Source organism: Drosophila takahashii, chromosome 3R, assembly GCF_030179915.1.
Source record: "Drosophila takahashii strain IR98-3 E-12201 chromosome 3R, DtakHiC1v2, whole genome shotgun sequence".
Classification (NCBI taxonomy): domain Eukaryota; kingdom Metazoa; phylum Arthropoda; class Insecta; order Diptera; family Drosophilidae; genus Drosophila; species Drosophila takahashii.
Window position 1 is genome coordinate 30566781 of NC_091681.1, and position 24461 is coordinate 30591241.

Here is a 24461-nt window from a genome sequence, read left to right on the forward strand (position 1 = left end):
AGCTTCAGTCTTAATTCAACTCTCAGCATAAAAACAATACCGCTGGATTATATTGTTATCAACATGAAATACTTCAAGTTCTGTTGGCTGCTCATCGTTGTGCTACTTTTCATCTCCTCGCAAAATGCCCTGGCGGCCCCAAAACGAAAACGGAAAGGATTTTCGCTTCCAAAATTACCACATATTAACATAAATATCCACCATAATAGTAAGTAATTATATTTTTATTTTTTCTAGGAAATTAAACTAATAACAACCATTATTTTTTCCCATTTTTAGACATCCACATCGGTTAACAATGGATTTATCTACATACATTTTAGTTTAGCTGTTTTTAAATAACTTAAAGTAATTTATGAGTTAATTACCTACATTCTTGTAGTCATGTGTTCCTCTAAATATTTTTAAAAAATGCCGTGCTCAAAATATATTTTAAATAAATAATAGCTGTGCTTATTAGCAAAATATTCCCATCTACAAATGTACGTCTTTCGTTGTTTATTGTGATAAGAATGATTTATTCGATTTTATGGGAAATAAAAAATAATTTTCTAAAAATAAATATAAAGAAGAATCAGATTCTTCAATATAATTTCTGATTCTGCGCGTCTTAATTAGCAACCAACTCACCTTATGTCTAGATTACAAAATTGCCTTTTTCCAAAAGATTAACCCTTCTCACCCTGGTATTTAAATGCGAAACTTGTGCATAACTCACTGGCTTTCCAATCTTGTTAACGATTCGGTATGCTAATTAAATTCTTGCCAATGCAAGCAGGAAAAACAATGATGTTGGAGAAATTTTCACTTTCGCTGGTCGGAGATAAGAAAAAATCTGCCTGGAAATTAACACCCGAACCGTAAAATGTTTCCCCAAACAATTTGGATCCGAGATCCTGTGCGGAAGGACGAACTTTTGGCTGTGAATTTATGGGCATTTTGGCATGGAGAGTGGAGTATTTGGAGCTGGGGATGCAGTGGCTCTTATCTGGCTGAAATATTAACGGTTTAGGCTTAATTACAAATGGCGACGATGCCCGGGGATTCGAAATTAACTGCCAGGACTTCGGATTTTTCCTCTTAGGGGTAAGAAAATGGGGACGCCAGCCATTAGGGTAATTATTTACAACAATTTCAAATTTTACACATGAACAAGTCGTGAAAAGCACAATAAAATGGGCGCCACAAAATGTTTTGCATGCACTTTTCGTGTTCTGTTTGTTTCGCTTTTGGTTTTTGGCTTTGTTTTTCAAGTGCTGCGGCTCATAAATTACGAAAGTGCGGGTTGTAAATCACTGAATCACCCCTTTCGCTCCTGGCGAATTGTCCATGTAAATTTCGAAATTTCCAACAATTTGCAACACTCTCTCCTTTTTATTTTTCGGCCAGCGAAACACGTGACCAAAAATAAAATGGCAGGGGGTAGTGTGAACAGAACCCTTTGAAAGCTGGCGCATAAATTTCAATTAAAATTGAAAAGCCATGAAAAATAAAATCCCCACAGGGAGAGCCAAGTGATAACCATGAAAAGTTTTTGTGTATGGACTGTTTTTGGGGGCAGTTTTAATTGTGGACAGCAGCAGGTGCAACGAAGCATAAAAGTGGCCCAGAACAGCGGGTCAGAAGAGCCGACAGTTTTTCAATTAAAACTCGAAAATATTTCCAATAATTGCCGAATAAGTGAAACTTTGTCAACCAGCCCCAAAGGGGTTGGCCAAAGGATTAAAACATGCCCCTGAGGAATTTCAATGGAGTGTGGATAGTGGACACCCAGGAAAGGATTTCCCAGATCATCGATTTAGGGGAGATAATCTGGACACGTGGACATCCATCTTTTTTTTTTGTGACTTCCTAAACTAATCTTCATCTTTATTGAGTGGGAGTTTAACACCTACTCTACACAATATTTTAAAAACTTAAGCACCTTTCAATCATTGTTAATTTGAAATTTTAACTGTGTTTTTTTTTTTAATAAATAATTTTAAAAAGTTGAAAATTTATAATTTTTGTAAGAATAATAAGAAAACTTTTGTATTTAATGAGAACCATTTTAATCATATTTTAAAGTTTCAAAAATCGGTTTATAATACTTTTACCAACATATAAACATATTTCACACTTCAGTGGATTGCAGTGAATCCCAGGACATCCATCATCCTATCCTCGTGCCATCCAGGACCTACTTCCGATACTCATCTGCAATCATCTTTATGTACCGGCGACAAATGTCAAAACTATAAGCTGACACTAAACCATTGCGGCACTTCAGCAGCCAACGGTAAACACCGAGTAACAAACATCAAATATAAATCCCCAACCCCTAACGTAAGAAAAAATAAGACAAAGAGGGTGACTGGTCACCCCTGTCCCATCCGAAATTGCTCTTTAACTTGCAACAGTGAGCGGTTAACAAGCGACGCGTGCCGCATCCTGTTTTCACACGCAACAAGAACTAAAGTACAGTTGCCACCAAAGCTGCTTTAGCTAGTGGGCGGGACTGTACTCGTGTGTCATCGCCGCTACATAACCTCACAATGAGCCATGACATAATTCACTTCCTGCCGCATCATCAGCAAGGGACATCCCCCTGTTATTCAGTTTAAAGTCGCATAACTCTCAAATTAAAGTGACCATGCGACAATTTTCAATTTCCACATTGTCCATAAATCAAATTGCGTTTACAATGAGTTAGCCAGGGGGCATTTTCTCGATTCTCGATGGGTATTGGGCGGGGTTACGCACATGGGTGAGGGTTCAAAGCGTCAGCACTAGTACCTTTTGATGGGTTTATTGAAAGACTGTCCTGCATTTGTTGTGTTGTACTCTCTTTGAAAGGGAATAATAGTTTAGAGATTAAGTTGAAAACAACAATATATTTGGAAAATATATTGGCTTGTTGAAAGGTCATTATAAATATTACGAATTTAAACTCCCTTATAATATATTATTATATGTACGATCTCAACTTTAAGGGTATTCGAAACTTTTTAATATCCCAGAAATTTTCAAATGCTCCTTCCCCTTTTATTTGCTTGTTTTCAGGTTTTTTGTTCCTTGTTTTTGGGTGGTTCGGTGTTGACACACCAGAGATAAAAGGCCAAAGGAGGTCCTGTGCCATGTGTGACAGTTATGAGCATCTGCAATCCAATTTAATCATAGAGCTGCTGGCAAAAGGCCTTCCTCTGACCGAAATTTTGGGGCAAAAACACAGCAAATAATCGCATTAGGGCCTTTCAGGAAAACCCAGAGTGGGGGAATCCAGCATGTGTCAAAATTTTGGGCATCGATAAGAGATCTAAGAACCACAGGCACATGTGTGTTGGCCAATTTGAAACATGATTAGCAGTGAATCGGAGTGATAAGTTTGGAAATTCAATTTTTAAATTGGCCCAGGACTTTCTACTCCCTAAGTAACCACCCAAGGGATTTTTTTTTAGGCTGTGCCCATAAATCTGGGAAAAGTCTTAACATGTCAACGACACTTTCCCCAAAACAAGGTCCAACTTTATTCAAATGCCGGGAAGCAACAGGAAGGGCTTGGCGAAGAATTCCGAGTTTGGACTTTCTTAATGTCTACAAATTCCTTTTGGTAAATCCAATACAAAGCCCACTGACTTTGATTTATCACGGCGGGGCGTGGTATTTTTAATTTACAAGCCCGTCGAGTTCCCGTTCCCCCAAACCCAATCTCTTAACCCTTTGAGAGCCGCCTGTCTGCATAATTATGTCCGTGTGCCCGCAAATTTATGGACCTGCCAACGTCTTACTCCTGCAACTCCTGCGACTTTCACTTTGTCAAATGGGTTTTCTTGTAATTGGCTTCGGTCTCGGTTTCTACTTAGTTTTGGGGTTCCTTTGACTCTGACTTATATGATGGTCAAGTGGTCAGTCTGGTATTTTGTTTTCCTGATTAATTTGTGGTGGGATTTAACACTAATTCCTTGGCTTCATTTATTTATCCTTCCCAAAAACTGATTTATCCTTGTACACAGGAAATTATAGCTTGTGATTAATATTATTTATGTTTTTGTAAAATTTGAGAAACATATATTGTTTTCAATATAAGAATTACGATGAAAATACAAAGATATATTTTTGGGAATATATAAAAAAAATTAAAAAATTAAGTAGATATTTTGAACAAATTGCCTGACGAAACTTTCTTGTCAGAATTGTGAGAATTGAAACCCACTCCCAGGGAAAACCACAAATGATGACTGCATCAAGTGAGGTTAAACTCAAGGGAAAGGGGACGACAACAGCATGACAATCGTCGAGAGCAATTCCTGTAAAATTCTATGACTTCGTAACTAATTAGCGCAGCCCATAAAAACAATGAAGGCAACGCTGAGGAAAAGCGGGAAAGTCACCCTCTAGGAAAAACCATCCTCACCACTTTCCGACTTTCCTAATGAAGTTTGACGTGCTGATGTGCGGTGACGTTGACGAGGATGGGAATGAGAATGAGGATTTCAGGATATTCAGGAGAACTTCACAGTCAACAAGTGAAAGTCAGCCCGCGGTAAAATTCAATGATGATGGCCCCTTCACCATGATGATGATTTTGAACTGTGACGGAGGTTTGTTAAGGGGCCATAAAATGCATTAAAATTAAAAACGTGTTAAAATGCTCAGGACTCAACTCGCGCAATCTTTTTAATGAGCTCTTAATGAGGCTGCCCGGCCAAATCAAGAAGCAAAAAAAAGTACCAAAAATAATTTGCGTCTCATTTGCTCAGTTGTGCAACTTAAAAAATCGTAAATTATAAACAAATTTTTAATGAAAAAAACTTCATTCCGGCATATGCTTCAGATCGCCACCCCCTTTTTTGGTACAGAACCCCGAATCCGTATCTGTGTGTGACTTTTGTTGCTGCCCATAAATTATGTAAATTTCCTTTCGAAATTCAAAATTAAAAAAAAATATATATAAAATGGTGCATAAAAAACGCTGTCCTGCTGGCTGTAATAAGGGTGAAAGGTCACGACAAAAAAACAGAGGGCGAGGGGGCGTGGCCAGTAAACATCATAAAAGTGAGAAATATGCCTCTTATTTTGTATTTTGTAATTTGTTTTGTAATTTTGCGCCTTTTTGTTCTGAAATATGAGGAAAAAAATTGCCACATTTACCCGAAAAACAAATGGGATCGGAGGAAATGCGATGCTGGGTAAATGGATTTTTCATTCGATTTTTATACCCTCACCACCGTTCGTGGGAAATCCCATTTTCCGGCGGGATAAGTCTACATCGTTGGTTCCCGGCTTTTCCCTTGATTCTCAACTGTACAAATTGGACGAGACAACCTGCAAGTTTTTCGAGGAAAAGATGCATAGATACGTAGATACTTTTTGGTATCACATAAATTAGGGAGGCATTTGCGGATGGACTGGGAGTCAGACATATGCAAAGGCGTGACTGCGGAGACTCAGGTGAAATTTATTGGAGCGAAAGAATCCAACACGAACGTGGTACACTCAGCTGCAGGGTTTGGTAAATTGAATTGCTTAAAAGGGTGAATTTTCATTCAAAGAATCTCATATTTAAGTTGAATTCTTGGATTAAAACTATATTGTTGCAAACTTTTAGACACCTTCAAAGGCGATATCAAAACTGTAGTAATTTCCATAATACACACAAATACTTTTAAGCATCTTATATGCTAATACTTTAAGTACTAGTAGAATAACTGTATTTTTGGGAGGAAGAATAATCCGCAGTAAAAACGGTTTGATATAAAAATCTAAAAATAAAAACCGAAACTTCTAAACCAATAAATAAGCCACAAAAAACCTCTAGCAGCACAGTGTAATTAGCTGAAGGCTGCGGTAAAAAGTCGACTGCAAGTTCTTTTGTGGCTGCGCTTAATTTTTAATGCCGCTCCGTGAAATTTATTGGGCCGCCACAAATTTGAGTTAATCTGCGAGTTGCCAACGGGCTTAACAGTGCCGGGACAGACTGTACTTCATGGCAACAAGAAGGATTCCTCGAATTTGGAGTGGGTTTTCGTTTTCACGAAAGGATTCCGGGGTGAAGATTCACAGATGGGATGAGGAATGGCGCTGCGACAGACTCATTTAAAGTCCCAACTGAAATCAGCGCTGATTTAATTTCAACTGTCAGGGGGGTTAAGGAGTTAAGCCGTCGCAGGGTAAGAGGTGCGATAAGTGCTTTTCAATGCGATCCAGGACTTTTTGTTCGGCTCTGCATTCCGAGTGGAACATTCCTCGGTGCGGCCATCAATCAATTGGCCGGATGGCTAACGAGTGGCATGTCCCAATGTCCTGTGAGTTTTGTGGGTCCCGCCTGTCGCCATGTGTGTTCTTGTGGGTATCCTTGTAAATGGACAGCAAAAACAGAGAGAAGACAGCCAGAGCACGTAATCCCGCTTTGTCGAGGCTGGGTTCTCGACTCATCCAACGCTTCACTCCAATCATTGACAGTTGACCAAGAACGATGGGTTTCAAAATGGGTCTGGGTTGCGAAATAATTGGGTGTAGGTATCGAGTACCTTATAAATGCGGATATTCAAGGATCCTAAATAAGGAGAGAATCTTTGAAGAAAACTGGAAGCTGTTTTTTAAGTGTGGAATAACATGAACAAATTTTAGTAATCGTGACTAAGCTTTTCCTTGAATCTTATGACATATTTTTAAAATTTTTAAATTCAGTTAATGTTGTAAAGGTTTTTATGTGGATGTTTTTTATGCAGAAAGTAGGTGTCAAGGTAAAGGTGCAGTGACGAATTTAGCATCTCGCTAAATTCCTTTGCGAGTATGTAACTAAAGTCACATAAGCAAATTGAAACACAAAGGCCGGTTTTTACCAAAATTGCAGGCATTTCAATCTCTTAAGCAAATAGATCACTTGCAGTATATTAACAACGGTCGCTTGAGTGGTTTTCATTATTCGAAATGATTAAGTCGGCGAAATACATTCTGTGCTGCTTGGTGGTCCTGGCTTTGCAAGGATCTTGGGCAGATTTTGAGGACGATGGATTCGTTCCTCGATTGCCGGAACCCTTCAATCGATGTGGACAATTCTGTTTCAATAAACTGGACCCAATGCAGAATCAGTTGGCTTTCATTCAAGGAAAACTACTGGATTTGGAATCCAGTTTAAAAGCCCTGTGGGGATCTCTACAGTCTCATCAACTTTTAACAACGCAATCTGAGATAAAAAACCAACTGCAGGACTTTCAGACGGGCATACAAAACAAGCTGACTAATTTAGTTCTGAAGGTTTACGCGGAACTCGAGAGGCAGCTAAAAGTCATTCAGGAATCACTTAGAAATTTAGTCACCAAAAAGGACTTCGAGGAGAGAGTGAACGGAACGGAATGCCAACTTTCGGTATTTCAGTCCAAAAATCAACGACAACTCATTGCGCTGCAACAACAAATAGAAAACCAACAAACGTCTTTTCTGGAACTTCTTTTCAAAACTAATCTACCGTTCGTGCCGCCAAAGTTCGAAAAGGTAGGCTCCAGGTTCTTTTATTTCGAACACAATACTCCGCAAAATTGGACGACGGCCGCGAATTCTTGTCGTCAAATGGGAGGATACCTGGCTGCTATCCGAAACGAGCAGGAACTCTATGCACTTAACGGGAGACTCCATAGTTCTAAATCTTATTGGCTGGGGATCAACGATATCGACAAGGAAGGCGAGTACGTATCAGTGGCTTCTGGCAGAAGAGCTCCATTCTTAAAGTGGTCTCCTTATCATCCATACCAAAACCACTTGGAAAACAATCAGGACTGCGTTATGTACAACCGTGAAATGTTTGACAATTGGTGTAAGGAAGAATATTATTTCATTTGCCAATGGGACAATATAGTGTAGGCAACACACAATTTTGAATTCCTATTTTATAACATATATTTCATAATTTTTTATTTTTTATAAATTTACAACATTTTTTAAAAGGTTTATGGGAAAAAAATAAAGAATAATAATCACCTAAATATTTAAAATATCATCATAAATGTTTATCATGATTTTATATATTTAATCTTAGTCGTGACAATATAAATTTCTTTCATCAATTTCAAATAAAATACAAACTTTTTTTTAATAATCTCATTAAAATAAATAACCAATTTAGATATTTATTTTCGGTGTATTTGAAACTACCCCTTTTTGGAAAATGGAGATTTTAAATTGCGACGCTTAGCCAGGACAACACCATAAATATTTATTAATGAAATTAACTGAGCTGGCGAAATTCAAATTGAAATATCAACGCAGTAATTAAAATTCATGTTGAGCTCCTCTTGGGGGGTGGTAATCCCCCTTCCTCCGGTACTCCCAAAAATGTGAAACCAACTCCCCCCGAAAAAGCTATGATATACGAGCAGAAGGGTTTTTTCGACCCATTTGCATATGTCTTGCCTCTGGAATGATGGCCTTAATTGTGGCCATAACGTGTTGTGTGTGTGGTTAGCCATGTGCCATGTGGTTAAGTGGTTTTTCAGGTCGCCTAAAACACCATCTAAAAATCATACTCCCACGCCCACAACCCCCACACATAAATTCACTATCTCCCAACGAAAAGTGGCGCTCGTTTTAATGAGCAACAAATTCAATTTCAACTTTTGTGCGCCTTTGTTCCGGAAAATTAATTCATTTGCAATTCATGGCTTTCAATTGCGTTTGTTTAGCTTGGTTTTTCGGGGGCACGAGAACGTATATCTCCTGGGAACTGGCGATTATTTGGTTAGCTTCAATTTATGCTGCCAGATCATGAGCTCCAGTTTTGTATTTTACACACATAAATCAAGCGTCTACTGACAGCGGAAAATGCAAATGTAGCTTTTCATCTGGACTTTTACACTTTGATAGAAACAGATTAAACAATGAAGATATTCGTTTGGATTTGGAATTATAAGTAAATTGTCTGTACAATTTTTAAACAATTTTTTTAAAATTGGGTTATTGCTAGAAACATATATAACATTTTAATATTCTTCCAAAAATTTTCAAAAAATTTTAAAAAGTAATTTTTTACTGATATTGAAACCATGTCCAGCCTGTTACTTTTTTTCCGCCCCTGCTTTCAAATGATGTGTTAATGTGATACTAGCGATGAAAATTAGGATGAGCATCATAACAGAGGGTGGGATTCGGGTATCTGAGGGATGTATCTGTGGACCATTGTTAAAATTCCAACATCTGTCCTCGTAAATCAAAATTATGAGTTTTCAATGAAAGCTGCGCTGAATGGAAACTTTTAAACAGCCATTTGATGAATGCTGGAACCAATAATGGACAGGGGAAATTTATAACTATTACTTACGCACGATTAAATCATCAGCGATGGATACACGATTTTTGGGGAACGGGACTGTTTCTTTGTTGCAAATTGCAGTCATTTGTTGGGCCTAAACCCTTTGCAAACACAAAGAGAAAATTGGCGCCTAATGAGGCAGCCATAAAAGCAGAAATGGAACCATCAAAATATGGCCGAACTTTTAGTCTGATAAATGGGCGGGATTTTTGGTCCAAGGGCGTGACGAAAATCCAATCAAGCTGTATAAATATTCAGGCTCAGCACTTTTCTCCGGAATGGACAAGAAAAACTAATATAGAAATTAGGTGTGTAATATGCTGAGCGGGCCATAAATATTTCCTATTCCCGATTCGCATCGCCGAAAGAATATTTGCAAAATGTTTCCACAACACTGAACCAAGTGTCCTGATGCCCTGAAGAGGGTGACTTCTCCAAGGAGGGGACTTTGCCGGCCAGTGTCCATTTCAAGTGTTTGCCACATCTGACATTTGTCATCATGATTCGGCCATAAATACAAACTGCGCTGCACATAAATAAACATTTCCCGAAATTGTTTTGGGAAGTGAAAAGAAGAAAGGAGATGCCTCATTCCGCAAGGGATTGATTTTGATAAACGATCACTATCAATGTAATGGCATAAAAAAGACAATCATTGTGTAGTTTTTTACTTTGAAAGATACAACGTATAAAATCATAATTAATATAAATATATCCAGATAAGAAGGCTATGTATTTTTTCAAACATTATCACAAAAGATATAAAAATTTTCTGAATCTTAGGTTTAATTTTTATCACGCAAGGATGAAAATGACAAAACCTTATAAGCATTTTTATTACAAATTTACTTTAGTCTAAATCACCTTAAATATCCCGGTTGTAACTTCATCTTTTAGCCTAAGAAGTAATTTAAATTTTATAATGACAGCCTCCTTCCCCGGACTTCAACCTCTCCTTCGAATATCATCCTGAAGCAAGGTCTGCCTTTGATGTGTGCGCTCTCTTGATGGCATATCAAATGTGGAACTATCGATGGATGATGATATGCATATATGTAGGAACACACACTTCGCTCACCTCGGCAAACAAACAAGTTAACGCAATTAAGAGTCCTTGCCGAAGGAACTTAATTAAGAATGCCGCCTGCCAAGAAATTTGTCAATGGCAACCAAGTCGAGCAGCCGCAAAAGGCAAACACATCAATCGCCGGAGGAAACCCTTTCCATAGTCATAGCCGCTCCTTTCCAAGGAGACGTGGAACTATTCTAATGCGGTTGGTGTTGCAATTAAATTAACATAAACTTCGGGACCAGCCAGGACACGTTTTCCACTCTTTTTGGCCCAAAAATTCAACTCAAGGAAGGGGTTGGGCTGGGCTTTCGATTTGGGGTGGGTGTGTGCCGGTATCCTCCCCTCAATGCACTGAAAAAATATATTTTTACAATATTTGTTACGTTAGTATTGTATTAAGTTAGAAAAAAAATTATTCCGACTTCTAGATTTTTATTTTTAAAACAAATTATTGTCGTCCATAAAAAATACTTGCAATCAAGCTAAAAAAAAATTACTTTTAAATAATTTCTTTCAATGTTTTTAAATTGAGATTACGTTTGTTTTTATATTTTTTCTCCCAGTGCAGTCACATGCAAATCGGTCCTTGGGAAGCCCCAATTTGATTGACGCCGCACGAAGCGTTAATAACTTTAGCAACGCCTTTGTCCTGCGGCGGACTTTGATGATGACTAGATGATTATGACGAGCATGTGGATGAGGATTCGGGATGGAAATGAGGAGAGAAGTACCCCAGAAGTTCCCCAGTTCTTCGACGGCGATGACGCACTATCAGCAATCACTATAATTGCATAGTTTATCCGCGTGTGCGTTTGTTTGCTTTTAATAGAGCTGCCTGCTCTATTTGTTTACTATTTAGCTGGTTAGCCTTAGTTTTCCTCTTCCCATTTTCCCAGCTGAATTTCCCGGCTGTCACGCAACCCAATTATTTCCTTCAAACACATGTAACTGTTAATTGGCAGAGCGTCTCCCGGGCATCCTGAATGTCCTGGGTGCGCCACTTCCATTTTGACATCCCCTCCTTAATTTTCAGATAGTTTTTCCCTGCAGCAAAAATCTGAGATTGCTTTTTCCTCGCCGAAAGGGTTGCGATTAGTTGTAGTTTTAGTTTTCCATCGCCAAGGGGCTGTACTTAATCCCCGCGCAGATGAAAAGTAAATAGAAAATTGTACTGGGCGGCAAAATCAAATTAAAAGAGGTCTTGGCCCAGGAAAATTACACTATGCAGCATCAAAAATTTACCTCGATGGATGTTATATTTTTGGATTCGTTACGAATTCCCAAGTTAAACTGCGTTTTCCAAAAAGTTCCCCGACGCAAGGATTCTTAGCAAAAGGACCTCAAAGTTCGAAAAATGGTGAAATTGGCCTACTTTCCAGTGCTCTCAGAGGCAAATTGATGCAAGGTTTGATTTGATGTTAAAGTTTTTTAAAAGATACACTCTTTATCTTTCAAACCCCATACTTAGAATAATTTTAGGATTTTTTTTAAGGCAGAAAAAAATTCCAAAAAACATAGTCAAAAAACTAAAAAACTTACAGCTGCGGTAAAAATAGTAGTAGTGTTGCCGCCCTGTGTTTTTAAAAGTTTTTTTGTTGTCACTTTTCTTATCCAATTAGTCTATTAGTACAATTATAATCAATACAATATTACCAGGAGAAGATAAATTACAACAACAAACCTTTAAAAACACAGGGCGGCAACACTACTACTATTTTGACCGCAGCTGTATGCTTTTATGTTTTTTGACTATGTTTTCTAAAATTTGTTTCTCCTTTAATAAAAATCCTAAAATTATTCTAAGTATGGGGTTTGAAAGATAAAGGGTGTATCCTTTAAAAAACTTTAACATCGAATCAAACAATGCATCCGTTTGTCTCTGAGAGCTCTGGAAAGTTGTCCAATTTCAGCATTCTTCGAACTTTGAGGTCCTTTTGCTAAGAATCCTTGCGTCGGGGAACTTTTTGGAAAACGCAGCTTAACTTGGGAATTCGTAACGAATCCAAAAATATAGCATCCATCGAGGTAAATTTAAAAAGCACTAAAAATGCTGCACAGTAAAGGGTAAAAATAGTTGATATTTTTAGATAGTTACGAAATAGGTAAGAAGTATTTTTATGAATGAGGTTTCTTGTTTGTGAAACATGAGGTTTTTAAAAGAGGTTTGCTAATTTTTCATTAAGACTGTAACAAAAAAGATGTAACAAACAAGATTTATAAAATAACAAAAGAATTTAAAAAACATAAACAAAATCTTTTTTTTCCTTCCTTTTAAAATGTTGTAATTTTTCATTAAGACTGTAACAAAAAAGATGTAACAAACAAGATTTATAAAATAACAAAAGAATTTAAAAAACATAAACAAAATCTTTTTTTTCCTTCCTTTTAAAATGTTGTAACAATTTTAATTAAAGGCGTAATTAAAATATTACACCACATCTTAAACTATTTAAAATAGCCTAGTGAGCTTATGAATTTTTATACAATTTTTATATTATCCTGCTGATTTTAAAACTTAGGTTAAGCAATTGCCAAGTTAAAGACTCCCAGGGGAAAAACTGAGATGTAAAAGCAAAACGCTTTCTCCCGTCGAAGCGTAAAAGTAGCTCTTGTCTTATTTTTTCTGTTTCAGATACTTGGCTGCATATGATTTATGGGACAGACAGGCGGTGGAAGAAGAGGGGGTGAAAGATTTACGAGTCCTTCACACACAGGATATTCGCCATCAGGCAACAGGATAACAGGATGGGAATGCAAATCGCGCACGCATGAAGTGAGTCCAGGAAGTGGGGAATTACCTACTCACTTTGAAAAGTCAGAATGTTTTTGCAAAAAGAGAGAGTGACGCATATAGTAAAAAAGTTTTCAACTTGCTACGGAAAACTTTAAAGCCAATTACATGGTAAATTCTTAGTAATTCCGCACATAATTTACAGCTCAGTTGGGTCTTGTTTTTCTCAAGAGAAAGATAAGAATGGGCATAAATTGTCCTGCCTAATTGACCCATCTAAGGAACGTTAAGCTCTCTTTTCGCATCTAATTTGCCTGGCAGTTGGACTTACAACCATTAGGCATTATCGAGGGCCATAAAAACGGTGATGGGAAAATCATCTGTAAGGGAAATTACTCGAAATGATAGTCGATGGCCCCGGGACATGCATCCTGTGTTGTCACATGCTATCAAAATCATAAAACTATCCGCCCGGCGAGTCCTTTGTGCTCCGCTAATAGACTTCCCGGATCCTTTTCGCGTTTTTGCCAATTTCGCCTTTTCCTCTTCGTAAAAGGAAATCATTTCTGTTGTATCGAATCTTTTGTTGCTTCCTTTTTGGCTCTTCTGTCTTTTTGTCTCTGTTTCTCCCAGACGGAAAGTCTGATTCCTGAGTGTCCTTAAGTGCAGTCTGCCTTGACTTTGCACAGAAATCCAAAAAAAAAGGGGAGTGAGAGAGATTAGTGTCCAATAGCGATGGCATCTTCAAGAAGGATACAGGATACAAAACAAAGCTCCTTTAAGCTACAAATAATAAACGAATAAAAAACAGACGATCCCCTGCTCCACTTGAAAGTGTCACAACAAGTAAACAGAAAAAAACCCCGTCTGAACTCACTAATAACTCAGACCAGAATAAATGAGAAAATCAAATAAAAACAAGTTAAAACTTCCGTGAAAAAGCGAAGAAATGAAACGAAAACAACAATTAGAAACCCTCCTCTTCGAATTTTTAAGCAGTCGAGTAATTACACGTTTAATTGCAATGGGCCAGGACTTTTCGGGGGGAACGAAAAAAATATGCCAGGACTAGGGGTAAAAAATTACTTAAAATTCAGACATAATGAAAACTGTTGAGGGAATTATGCTAATTTCATACGGAAAAGCAACGCCCTGAGCTGGACTTTCAAAAGGTCCTTTTTCTGTTCCTTTTCCTGTACTTTGTCCAGCTTTTCTCCCATTACGTGTCCTGTTTTCTCAAATAGCCAAGAAAAAAGCGGAAAGAAAATGTTGCCGAAAAGTGAAAGTTCGATTTATGCAGCTACAAATTCAGTTAGCTATGCAGAGTGTTATTCCCACTTTTTACCACCCGAAATGCTCCTTGATGTACGCACATTTTTGGTTCCATTTATTAGATTTTCCCTGCAACTTCCTGTGTGAGCGGCAAGAAGTCCAACCCCTCGGATCCATTGATTCGTGGCGTATTTTTTTAGCGCGCATTTTGCCCGAATTCGTAATTAGCCACGGGGTAATCAAAGGGGATGGGGTGGATTTTTGAAACTGGAGAGGGTAAAGGGTCCTTTAAAAAATATGCCGCAGTTCAAAAGGTTGATTTCCTAATTCAACTGTTGATTAGTTGGGGAGTTCTGGGAGTGATAGGATAGGGTTAGGTAATGGAATCAGAAACCTACGAAAAGAATAACAACTGATAGGATATCGAAATCAAAGGTTCGTTCAAGCTACGACTTTTGATATACCTCTCAATAACTTGGAAATATTAAACTTTTTTTAGAAATTATTAAAAAGTTTATAAGAAATCTCAGAAATTATCTATGAAAAATGGTTGTTATATGGTTGATAGTTTGGTTACGTTCAATAATATTATCTGAATTACTTTAAATATTCGATTTAAAAAGATTTTGTTACATTTAAATATTTAAAATATTTTACAAAGTTTCCAGCAAGCTTTTTTTACTTAAAGAAAATTTTTAAAACAATATTTCGAAAGACTTTTTGTCAAATTACCTAACTTGATGAATTATAAAAAAATACACTTCCTTGCACCATTTAAATGCCAATTAATTCCAGGGTATCGCAAAGACCCTTTTCTCTCCTGACTAATTAGCTTAGACTTTCCTCACGCCCATTGCACTGGATGGAATTTTCCCCAAGGCAGTTGATTTGTGTAAACATTTTTAATTATGAATGCGCTGCGTTGTAATGACTTGGTATCTTTTTGTTTGGGCTTGGACTTTCGCGTTTGTTTCCGGGGAAATGGTAATCCCGCTCCTGGACATTCTGGGCAGTTGTTGAATTCCCACGTTGGGTTTAGGTTAACAGCTTATCGGCATCCGCCAGAGATCTCCACTCCATCCAGATTATACTGCCGAATTAAATGATTAATAAAAGTTATCGCCCAATGGGAAGGAAGCGAGTCAAATTTGTCGCCAAACAAAGGAGATGCCAAGCATCCAATATTAATTTCTGGCTGAACTGCGCATTAACATTTTCTTTTTATGGAAATCCTTCCGAGGAAACACTGGGTCACGCCCCCATTCAAATTGTGGCATAAACATGCAGTTTTAGCCCACATTTATGACACTAGAAACGCGTGTCGCGGCCATAAGGCTATGGATCAAATTGTATAATATTAATTTCTAATTGCATAAATTTTGCCTCGTTACCAGGATGTTCTCCTTGCTGCGAAAGAGATATACCATTTACGATTTTTCCGTCGGGATCGTAAAAATTAAAGCGCTCCAAGGTGTTTGTCCTCCGAGAAGAATAATGCCGATATTCGGTTTCGGTTTCGTGATGTGTTTTTATTTGCCGGTCGCTATGCCGCACAAATAAAAATAAAAGCACCCATCAAATGTCGAGTTAAAATGTTTTATTATTTCACTTTATGCCCATCAAACGACGTGAGTTTCGACCAGGAAAACAAACAGGATGTGGATTTTGGGATGTGGTGGGGGTTTTTGAGGTTCATGGCAGAGAAGACAATTGCCAAATGGTTTATTGTTTTTGCGGCTGCTCTGTGGAGCGTTGATAAGTCCACCGATTTTGCGTTGTGTGTTTGATGATGTCGCTGCTGGATAAACAGGGTCTTTGCAGGGTTTTTTTACTCAGCCCCTTGGGGCAATATCTTTTTGAAATTGTTATTAAAATCGCAATGCGATAAGACGTGGAGCGTTTGTATCTTTCGACAATTATTTCGATTTGCTGCGGTTGAGTGGGAAATGTTACTCAATTTGGTACAGTTTAACTGGATTTTTATTCGTTGAAATATATTTATTGAAAGAATAATACTTAAATAATATTCATGAGTATTTAAATGGATTACTGCAGGCAAAAAAATGTGCAATATATTTGTAGAATTTTTCTAAATTTAATAAAAATCTTTTATGAAGTAAAATTTTTTTTTCAGTAATAATTATTTTGGTTTATTTTAAAAGTTTCGAAAAATTGTCTTTAAGTTTAAATCAACTTTTTAAAATATTTAAATTATGTTTTAATTTTCTTGCAAGATATTAACATTACTTATCATTGTCGACTGTGATCAAAAACTTTTTTATATTTATTAATGTATCCTGTTAAAGTTGGCTTTTAAATATGTTTGCCTTTTAAAGTTTTTAACATGGATTTTAAATCATTCAACATAAGGCTTAACTGGAAATGCATTTAATTTATTGATTTATTGTCAGGTTGCAAACTTGTTGTGGCTTTTACCAATTATTTATTCGCGCACTGAGCAAGCCGCGTGGAAAATGTTTTCCAACCGATACGTGACAATGGGCGAATCGAGACGACTGGCGACATTCACCTTCGCTTGTCAATCGCTAAATGCCCTGATTAATCCACTTCAAACAGGGCGAAATTCAGTTGAATCCGAGTGGGAGATTTTCAGTCACCTACGTGGAACGGCGGCAAAAAGTTTTTGTGCCGAAATGAAAATGTGACTCGGCTGAGATACTCGCGTATCGCTACGTGCGAACCGGCTGATTGCATTTACGTGTTGTTACCTGCTGCAGCCCCTTGAAAGCCCCTTTATACCCCCCATTTTCCACCAACAATCACTGCACTTTAGTCTGCAACTAATGCGAATGAATGGAGCCAAACCACACACAACCATCGATAAGCAGCTCGCGGTTTGCCCTCCAAGTTGCAGGTCCCATGAAAAGCAACCCAATGTCCCCCAAAAATCACCCATAGCCATCTAGAAAACCCCCTCCCATATTTTACCCACTAAAATTTTCGGCAACATCGAGACGTGGCAAACTTCTAGCTAATCAGATGCAGTTGTAATTACTAAACTCCAGCGTTGAGAGTTTCGAGAGTAACGAGGTTAGGAAATGGGATTATCAGGGGGTTCTAGTCCTAAACTGGCTGAACGAGGAAATCCTTTTAATGTAATAAGCACACTAGAAGTCTACAGGACTCGAAACCGGCATGTTTAAGTTTATTAGATGCAATTAGACCAATTAATTAAGATAACTAATTTAATAATTTGTGGCATTTCTTCGGATAAAATACGATGTTTTATGGTTTTGTATAATTTTGGAAAATCACGATGAAAACTTGTTAAAAGAACGGGAATTATTCTGGATAATTATTCGTCGCAATTCTTTTTTTTAAAGATTAGTAATACCCTAAATCAACTGCATATTTCCGAAATTCTCCAACTTTTTCACACAAATCGAATCTTTATGAGGTGTCCACATATCGCGAATTTCAGGATGGTAATATGGGAATCCAACCAAATGACCCCCGTGAAGGGTTATCTGCGAATGGGAATCTTAAAAAGAGATAGTAGATGGGAAAGTAAGAGGACTGGCACGTCGGGAATTCTAGACTTTGACTTTCGGCAAACTTTAAGTAAATCTGCTTATCTTGCTGGAAAGTTTCGCTTTTACGTGCCGCCGTCGCGTCGCGGTCGCCAGTTGCTTTGTTCCACCCACTAAACCACTCAAGCAGCCAACCACCCACACCATTTATAGGAAAACCACCATCTATGGAGAACCCCCCGTTCGGAACCAAGTGGAATGCAGACTTGTCATAACGTTGACAAAGTCTGACACGTTGGCATTAGGCCGGTCAAAATGTGGACTCCCTATCGCAAAGGTCGCTGTCAATCATCCGAGTTTCTCTGGAGTCATGTGCTGATTCCTCACTGTTGCCAAGTGAAAATAATTGAAATTCTCGCTTTCGGCTGGAAATCATTGGTAATGTCCTGTTTGCCATGAGGATGCTTGAGTACAACGGGTGATTTGCATGTGTGTGTTTGCTCAGGAGGAGGGATAATGATAATGGTATGTTGACATTGCATCAGTTTAGGGAAAGGTTGTTAATTGCAATGGATTGTGACTAAGACAGCTTTGAATATTTATCAATTCGGAGTTCATTGTTTTCAGATTGGTGTAAGTAAACCATTTTAAAGAGGATTTTAACCAGTATAAATAAGTGCTTAAGCTGAAATTAGATTAATTTGTCTTGATTTAATATATTCAATTAATAAAGATTGGCTTAAATCATATGATCGAAGTGGTCTTATTTCTTACTAGAAAAAAATAAAACTTAGTTACTTTAATTACAATGTAAATACTTAAACATTTACCAAGTTCTTTTTCTATCATATTGAAAAGTTAATTTAATTTCCACACCAGATTTATTTTTATTGCCCCATACAACCTTCATTTTAATTCTTAAGTTTATTTTACGCTCTATTTTAACGACCCTAGCTGCAAGGCCCTTCCACCCATCGAAGGCCATTCCTCTTTGCTGAGGCTCTTAAAGGCATCTGGCGCAGGACCTCCACGTCCATACTATCCCCTATTCCGATTAAAGGACTGCTCCCATTACCATTGCTCCTGGCCAAGTGCAAGTGCATGGCCCAATTTATGGTCAAATGCTAATTTTGGCCATGTCCTCGCACAAAGCGCGAATTGCTTTTGTGGCCGGAGGAGTAGGAGTACCCTCGCCAGGATCAGGACACCACTTTGAGGACTAGGACTCCCATTTTCGGAGTCCGTTGCGGGCCAGTGGCTGCAATAACTCGTCTCCGTGTCCGTTGGTCTGCTCGTCTGCAGCTGCCAGATGGCTCCGAGCATGGGGATTCCCCTGGAATCCACGGATCCGGGCAACTTTGTGGCTCCCGGTAATCCTTGTTGCATTTGTTGTACGCCTCGCCGTCGTTGCCATTAATGCCCGCAAAAAGCGAGAGAGGGCAGCTGCCGAGGAAGTGCAAAAAAATGCTATTATCTTTTTAAATTGTCTGCCAGGCGGCGGAGGAACAGCAACAACAGCAGCAGCCAAAAGCCGCAGCAGCAACATCAGGCACGGCGGCAACATCAGCAATAGCAACAGGGAGATGTCCACTCAAAAGAACTTATAACAACTTTTTTAAAATATAAAGAAAGTCTGGAATAGATTTTTCCCAGTTTCAAACATTTTTTTCTGGATAATAAATCTTAGAACATTTTATAATTGGAGGATTTTGCATTTGGAGCATATTATTTGGAATCATTAAAGAAATGTAATCTAAACTCTGTATCGAAATATCTAAAACTCATAAATAATTAAAATAAATTTAAAAAAAATACCTTTACTATCCTTCTAGACTTTATAAATATTTTTAAAGATTTTTTTCAAGTGCTGTGACATAAGAAAATATGGATTAAAATGTTGCCCGGGGAAAAGCCAGAAGGAAAAGTTGAAAAAGGCAGGGGCGGAGGATAGGATCCTTGTGTGGCTGGCGCGTTAACTTGATTTTTTAAGTGCCTCTCCGGCGCATTATGAACACGGCCCAGCCGATTACGGCTACCCATTTTTCTCCATTTTTTGCCGCCCCGCTTTTCATTTCTGCTCATGCATACGAAATTAGTGGCGATACGGAGCCAAATTCTGGAGTGAAGTGGAGTAAAAGTGGAGGAAGCTGTCCAGAGAAGCGTTTATGGCTTACAGCGAGTTAATCGCGCTGTCATCATCCGTCGCTCGTTTGTCCAACTCGCAGCAATTGTCGCAATTGCATTTGTGTATATATATGGCCTAGTGTTTGGGGCACTTGAAGTAAGCGGCTTAGTCGGCTGGCATTTCACTTGGCTCAAATCCAGTGCAAAATCTTCGCCGAAAAGAAACGTAACTTGAGACTCCACCGACGGAAAAGCCTTCATTGTCTGCGCCTTCCTTTATCAAATAATTATGTCCCATTATCTGTGAAGGGTGAAGTACAAGAGAATTTTAAGTGGGTAGTATGTAAATACGGGTTCCCATACTTCAAGTCAAAGGCTTCCGAATTTAATTGTGACTTTATAAATAAAATGCGGTCTAAATCTACTTGAAAACTATAGTCCAAATCGTCCTGTTGATTTCTGTTAATTTTTAATCAACTGCTTACTGCTAGCCAGCACGTTCCACCCAAAAATTCCACTAAGTGGGTGTGGCGGGGTCGTAAAAACTGATTTTAATGCTCAGTCGAAACTATGGGGCAGTTCCCAAAAGTTCCAACCCCTCGCCCCCTGAGATGGCGTCTTTGTCTTTTACAACCTTTTGTCAGTCGTTAATTTTTATGTTTATAGCGCAAATTCTCGCCTTGCTGCACACACGCTCACTGAATTTTCAAAACCGCAAAATGGCGCGCCAATTGTTGGGCGGAGGGGGGTAGATTTCGGAAAGGAGAGTACGACGTCGTTCAAGGTAGTTAAAACAATAACAATTAGCTGCAAGCCAAAGTCGTTGGCCACACGCCGAAATTAATTAGCGAGCGAAAGCGCTCCCTTTTCAGGTTAGGTTGAGTCCAAAAGTAAGGTTAGCTTGGGCCATAGAGTGAGGTTAGGTTTCATTCAAACACACACAAAGTGCAACAACCAAATCGGAAAAACCAAAGTTAAATTATTGTGCTGACTGGACTGAAGTCAGTCGAGGTTTGGGTGGGAAATCTAATCAAAGTAGTGAAACTTTCGACCGGAAAAATTGCACATTGAAAGTTTGTCCGCCTCTTCAGAGGAAACTTTTTCTTGCCTCTCTCTCATTCTTTCTCCTCTTGCCTGGGCGGAATAATTGCCAAAATGGAAAGCCAAAACTTAAACAAAAACGCAGACATTAATGAAATTTTGATAAACTTTTGGTCGAAACTCCAATGCAACAATGAAACAGTCGAAAGTGCTGGATAGAGATAGAGCCAAGTGCAATTTGAGCAGACAAATCAGAGCAAATTATGATTTATTGAATTTTAATTTAGTGCCGGGGCAGAAAATTTCCCATAAATATTTGAGGAAGCTCAGCCCGAAGCCAAAAACTGAATCAGAATTTACGCTCATTGCGAAGTTTGTGGGCTGTCCTGAGTGTTTTGCAACCCTCGGGGTGGCGCCGAAAAGTACAGTCGTCCCCCAGCTTTTTAGCTCTGCGCGTGCCTGACTCACGCATTATTCAGCAAATCGGAAAGGGAGACGGGGTTCAGCTGCCCGGAGTCGTATTCTGTTTGATTTTTGGGTGTGGGCTAGGCCAGGAATTTAGCAAATGTGCGTGTGCGTATGCAAATTACCGGCCACATGTCATTTCTGACCATTTCCACTCGAGGAATCGAGTCAGTAAAGCCCAAGGAGCAGAAAAACAATAGGGGAAAAAACAGCTTCCGGAAACGGAGATTGAAATACCCTTAATTATAGATCAAATTAAATCTACCTCAGGAGATCTTGAAAAAACATAATATTATAAAAGAGTTAAAGATTAAATATTTTTTTAAATTGAAATATATTTATTTTTATAGTTTATATCCCTTTTATAAGTTTTATTTAGTATCCCAAATCACTTAATTATTATTTAAATTAAGTGAAATGGAGTATTTAAATGGTTATTTGTAAATATTTAAATTATTCATAATACCCACATTGAGGGTATTAAAATAACATAATAGCAACCCCTTGGTGACTAAATCGGGGTGGCTCTTTCGTATTCCAGCTTCCAGATGGGGTGCCTTATGCGACTTGCGAACTTTTTTTGCAACTTGTTTTTACCCACTGACCTTGAAAAGTGAATTCATGCAAATTGAGCAGCTGAAAAATCAACAAAAACAGTCCAAGGGGTGGCTTATGGATCGGGATCAGGTTGCTCTAGAATATATACTTATATCCTGGCCATCCCAACCCCCTTTGAAAACCTCAGCGAAATTGCGAAAAATTGCATTATTTGGCAACAGGGGAAAACAACAACAAAGGGCGGGAATCGCTCGCTTATCAGCGATTTGCTTATCGCGAATTTCCACATGGAAATCCATTAGTCAATCCCCCGTCTTTTTGCCATATTTGTTTGCATGTAAACCTCTTACCTCACCACTCGATTGCCTAGCTAATCGCGAAATCCCCCAGGAAATTTTCCCCTTTTCGAGATGATTGAACAAATTGCTCGGGGAGCTATCGATTTCAAACCAATCTATAACCTACATCATCAAGATAAATGGTTTATTTAAAAAAATGAAAAGCTAGTTACATTGTCTAATCATAGAATATTCAAAAAAGTTCGATCAAAATGAATTATGGTTTTCCTCAGCCTTATCTAAAGAAGATAAGCTAAAAATTATTTAATTATAATGTAATCAGACCAACAAACATTCTTGACTAAGATTAAAATATCATTTGATAAAGTAACACAGGGCTTGCGTCAATATTAGAACTAAATAATAACTTTTTAAATAACATCAAATACAGTTCTTAAAAAACTTCTGTATATAGTTTAATGTTTTAAATTAAAACTTTTAATAAAAGCCGTGTAATCAAATTAAAACATGTAATCACCAGTAATTATTGTCTGACTTAAAGGAAAAGAAATAAATTCAAAATCAACATCATTATCACTATTAGTAATCGTTTTATTAAATTACTCAGATTAAACAATTTAATGAGAAAATGTAAACACAATTCTAGCGCTAGAATATTTGGCAACTAAAATTCTTAGAAGCTCTTATCTTAATTTCCTAAATATTAGTATAGCCATGATAAGATTACAGACAGATTTTATAATATAGGTACTTAATAGTTCATTATTAAAAGCTAACTAACTGAATTGAGTCTCATTTGATGATTCTCCCGTTTTAAAACTCGACTACCTTTAATTTGAAAAGTTAAAGCCTTGTTGAAATATTTACATTGTGATAAGGATGCTTATTCAGTCCGCCCGTTGCCGAGCAAAAATTTGTTAATGAAAAATGGCAAACAATTTCGCTTCTTGGCCTGTCTGTCTGCCTTGCCAGCGAAAACATGGTGAAAAACAAAAGGCCAGGAGACAAGACTTTTCATTAAAATTGCACACAGGAGGAGTGGGCTTAAAAGGGGGGACTTATGAGGTGGTTTTCATGGGTGGTTCAAGGATTATTTATGGGGAGCCTGGCGGAAGCTGGCGGCGCAGCTGCCTTTCACTGGCTGCAAATGGCATTGCAATAAAACGAAATTAAATTGCTATTTTGCATACATATTATGTGTGTCCCGCATGTCCTGGACACACGCACACACTCGCACTTTACCCACATATGGTTTCATATCCATACACTCAGAAAAAAAATCGCCCTAAATTTTAGAAAATCGCCATACTTTGAAAATCGCCTTGAAATTCAGAAAATATTTCTATTTTTCAGAAATATTTTTCTAAATAATAAGAAAAACTTACCCTGATTAGATCAACTCCTCTTGTTATCCACTTTTAGAAAAATTTTCTGTTATTCAGAAATTTTTCTTTCAAACTTAGAACAAATCGCCTTACATTTTAGAAAATTGGCCCAATCGGTAGCCTAGGGGTCTAATGCGAGCGGATTATTTGTTTTCTACGCTTATATTCGGAAGCGTGTGTTCGATCCCACGTCGAGGCGGACATTTTTTGCGTCTTTTTATTTTTTGTTTTGCGCATTAATATGTATACTTTAATACAAATAAGGATTTAGGTAAACTAACACACACATAATGGATAAATAAGACTATAAACCTAGAACCCAAGGGAACAGAATGAGAATGTACTTTGTACAGCGCCTCTCGTGATGCTTCCCTGGCGCAGCAAGTAGAGTGTTTGACTGCAAACTGTGAGGTAAGGGGTTCGAATCCCGCGAGCGACCCAAATGTTTTTCTCAAGATAGTAAGTTATTTGATTTTTATGTTTATCATTAATAAATAATATAATAATTTCAGTTATTATTTCAGTTACAATTTAAGATTAAAAGTGTGTTTGTGTACAAACATCGTGACGTCATCCATGTGTTTAAATAGAGGAGAGAACAATAAGTTGAGAAACGGGAACCCCAACAACAACACCCCACACCGACAGAGGGGTGGAGTCGGCATAACTCCCGATTTCCCGATTTTTTTTTTCTTCTTCTTATTCAATTTTGCAAAAACTTACCCTAAATTTAAGAA

General features: G+C 37.9%; 2 protein-coding genes across 2 annotated transcripts; both read left to right on the plus strand.

Moving 5' to 3' along the window:
* The first annotated feature begins 62 nt into the window (after positions 1-62).
* LOC108065389 (uncharacterized) lies at positions 63-429 on the plus strand. Its single transcript, XM_044395623.2, has 2 exons — positions 63-208; positions 280-429. The coding sequence occupies exons 1-2, from the start codon at positions 64-66 to the stop codon at positions 294-296; spliced, it is 162 nt and encodes a 53-aa protein (XP_044251558.2). The 5' UTR covers position 63; the 3' UTR covers positions 297-429.
* A 6483-nt stretch (positions 430-6912) lies between these two features.
* Positions 6913-19075, plus strand: LOC138913317 (uncharacterized). Its single transcript, XM_070216591.1, has 2 exons — positions 6913-7667; positions 18913-19075. The coding sequence occupies exons 1-2, from the start codon at positions 6913-6915 to the stop codon at positions 19073-19075; spliced, it is 918 nt and encodes a 305-aa protein (XP_070072692.1).
* The last annotated feature ends 5386 nt before the right edge of the window (positions 19076-24461 follow it).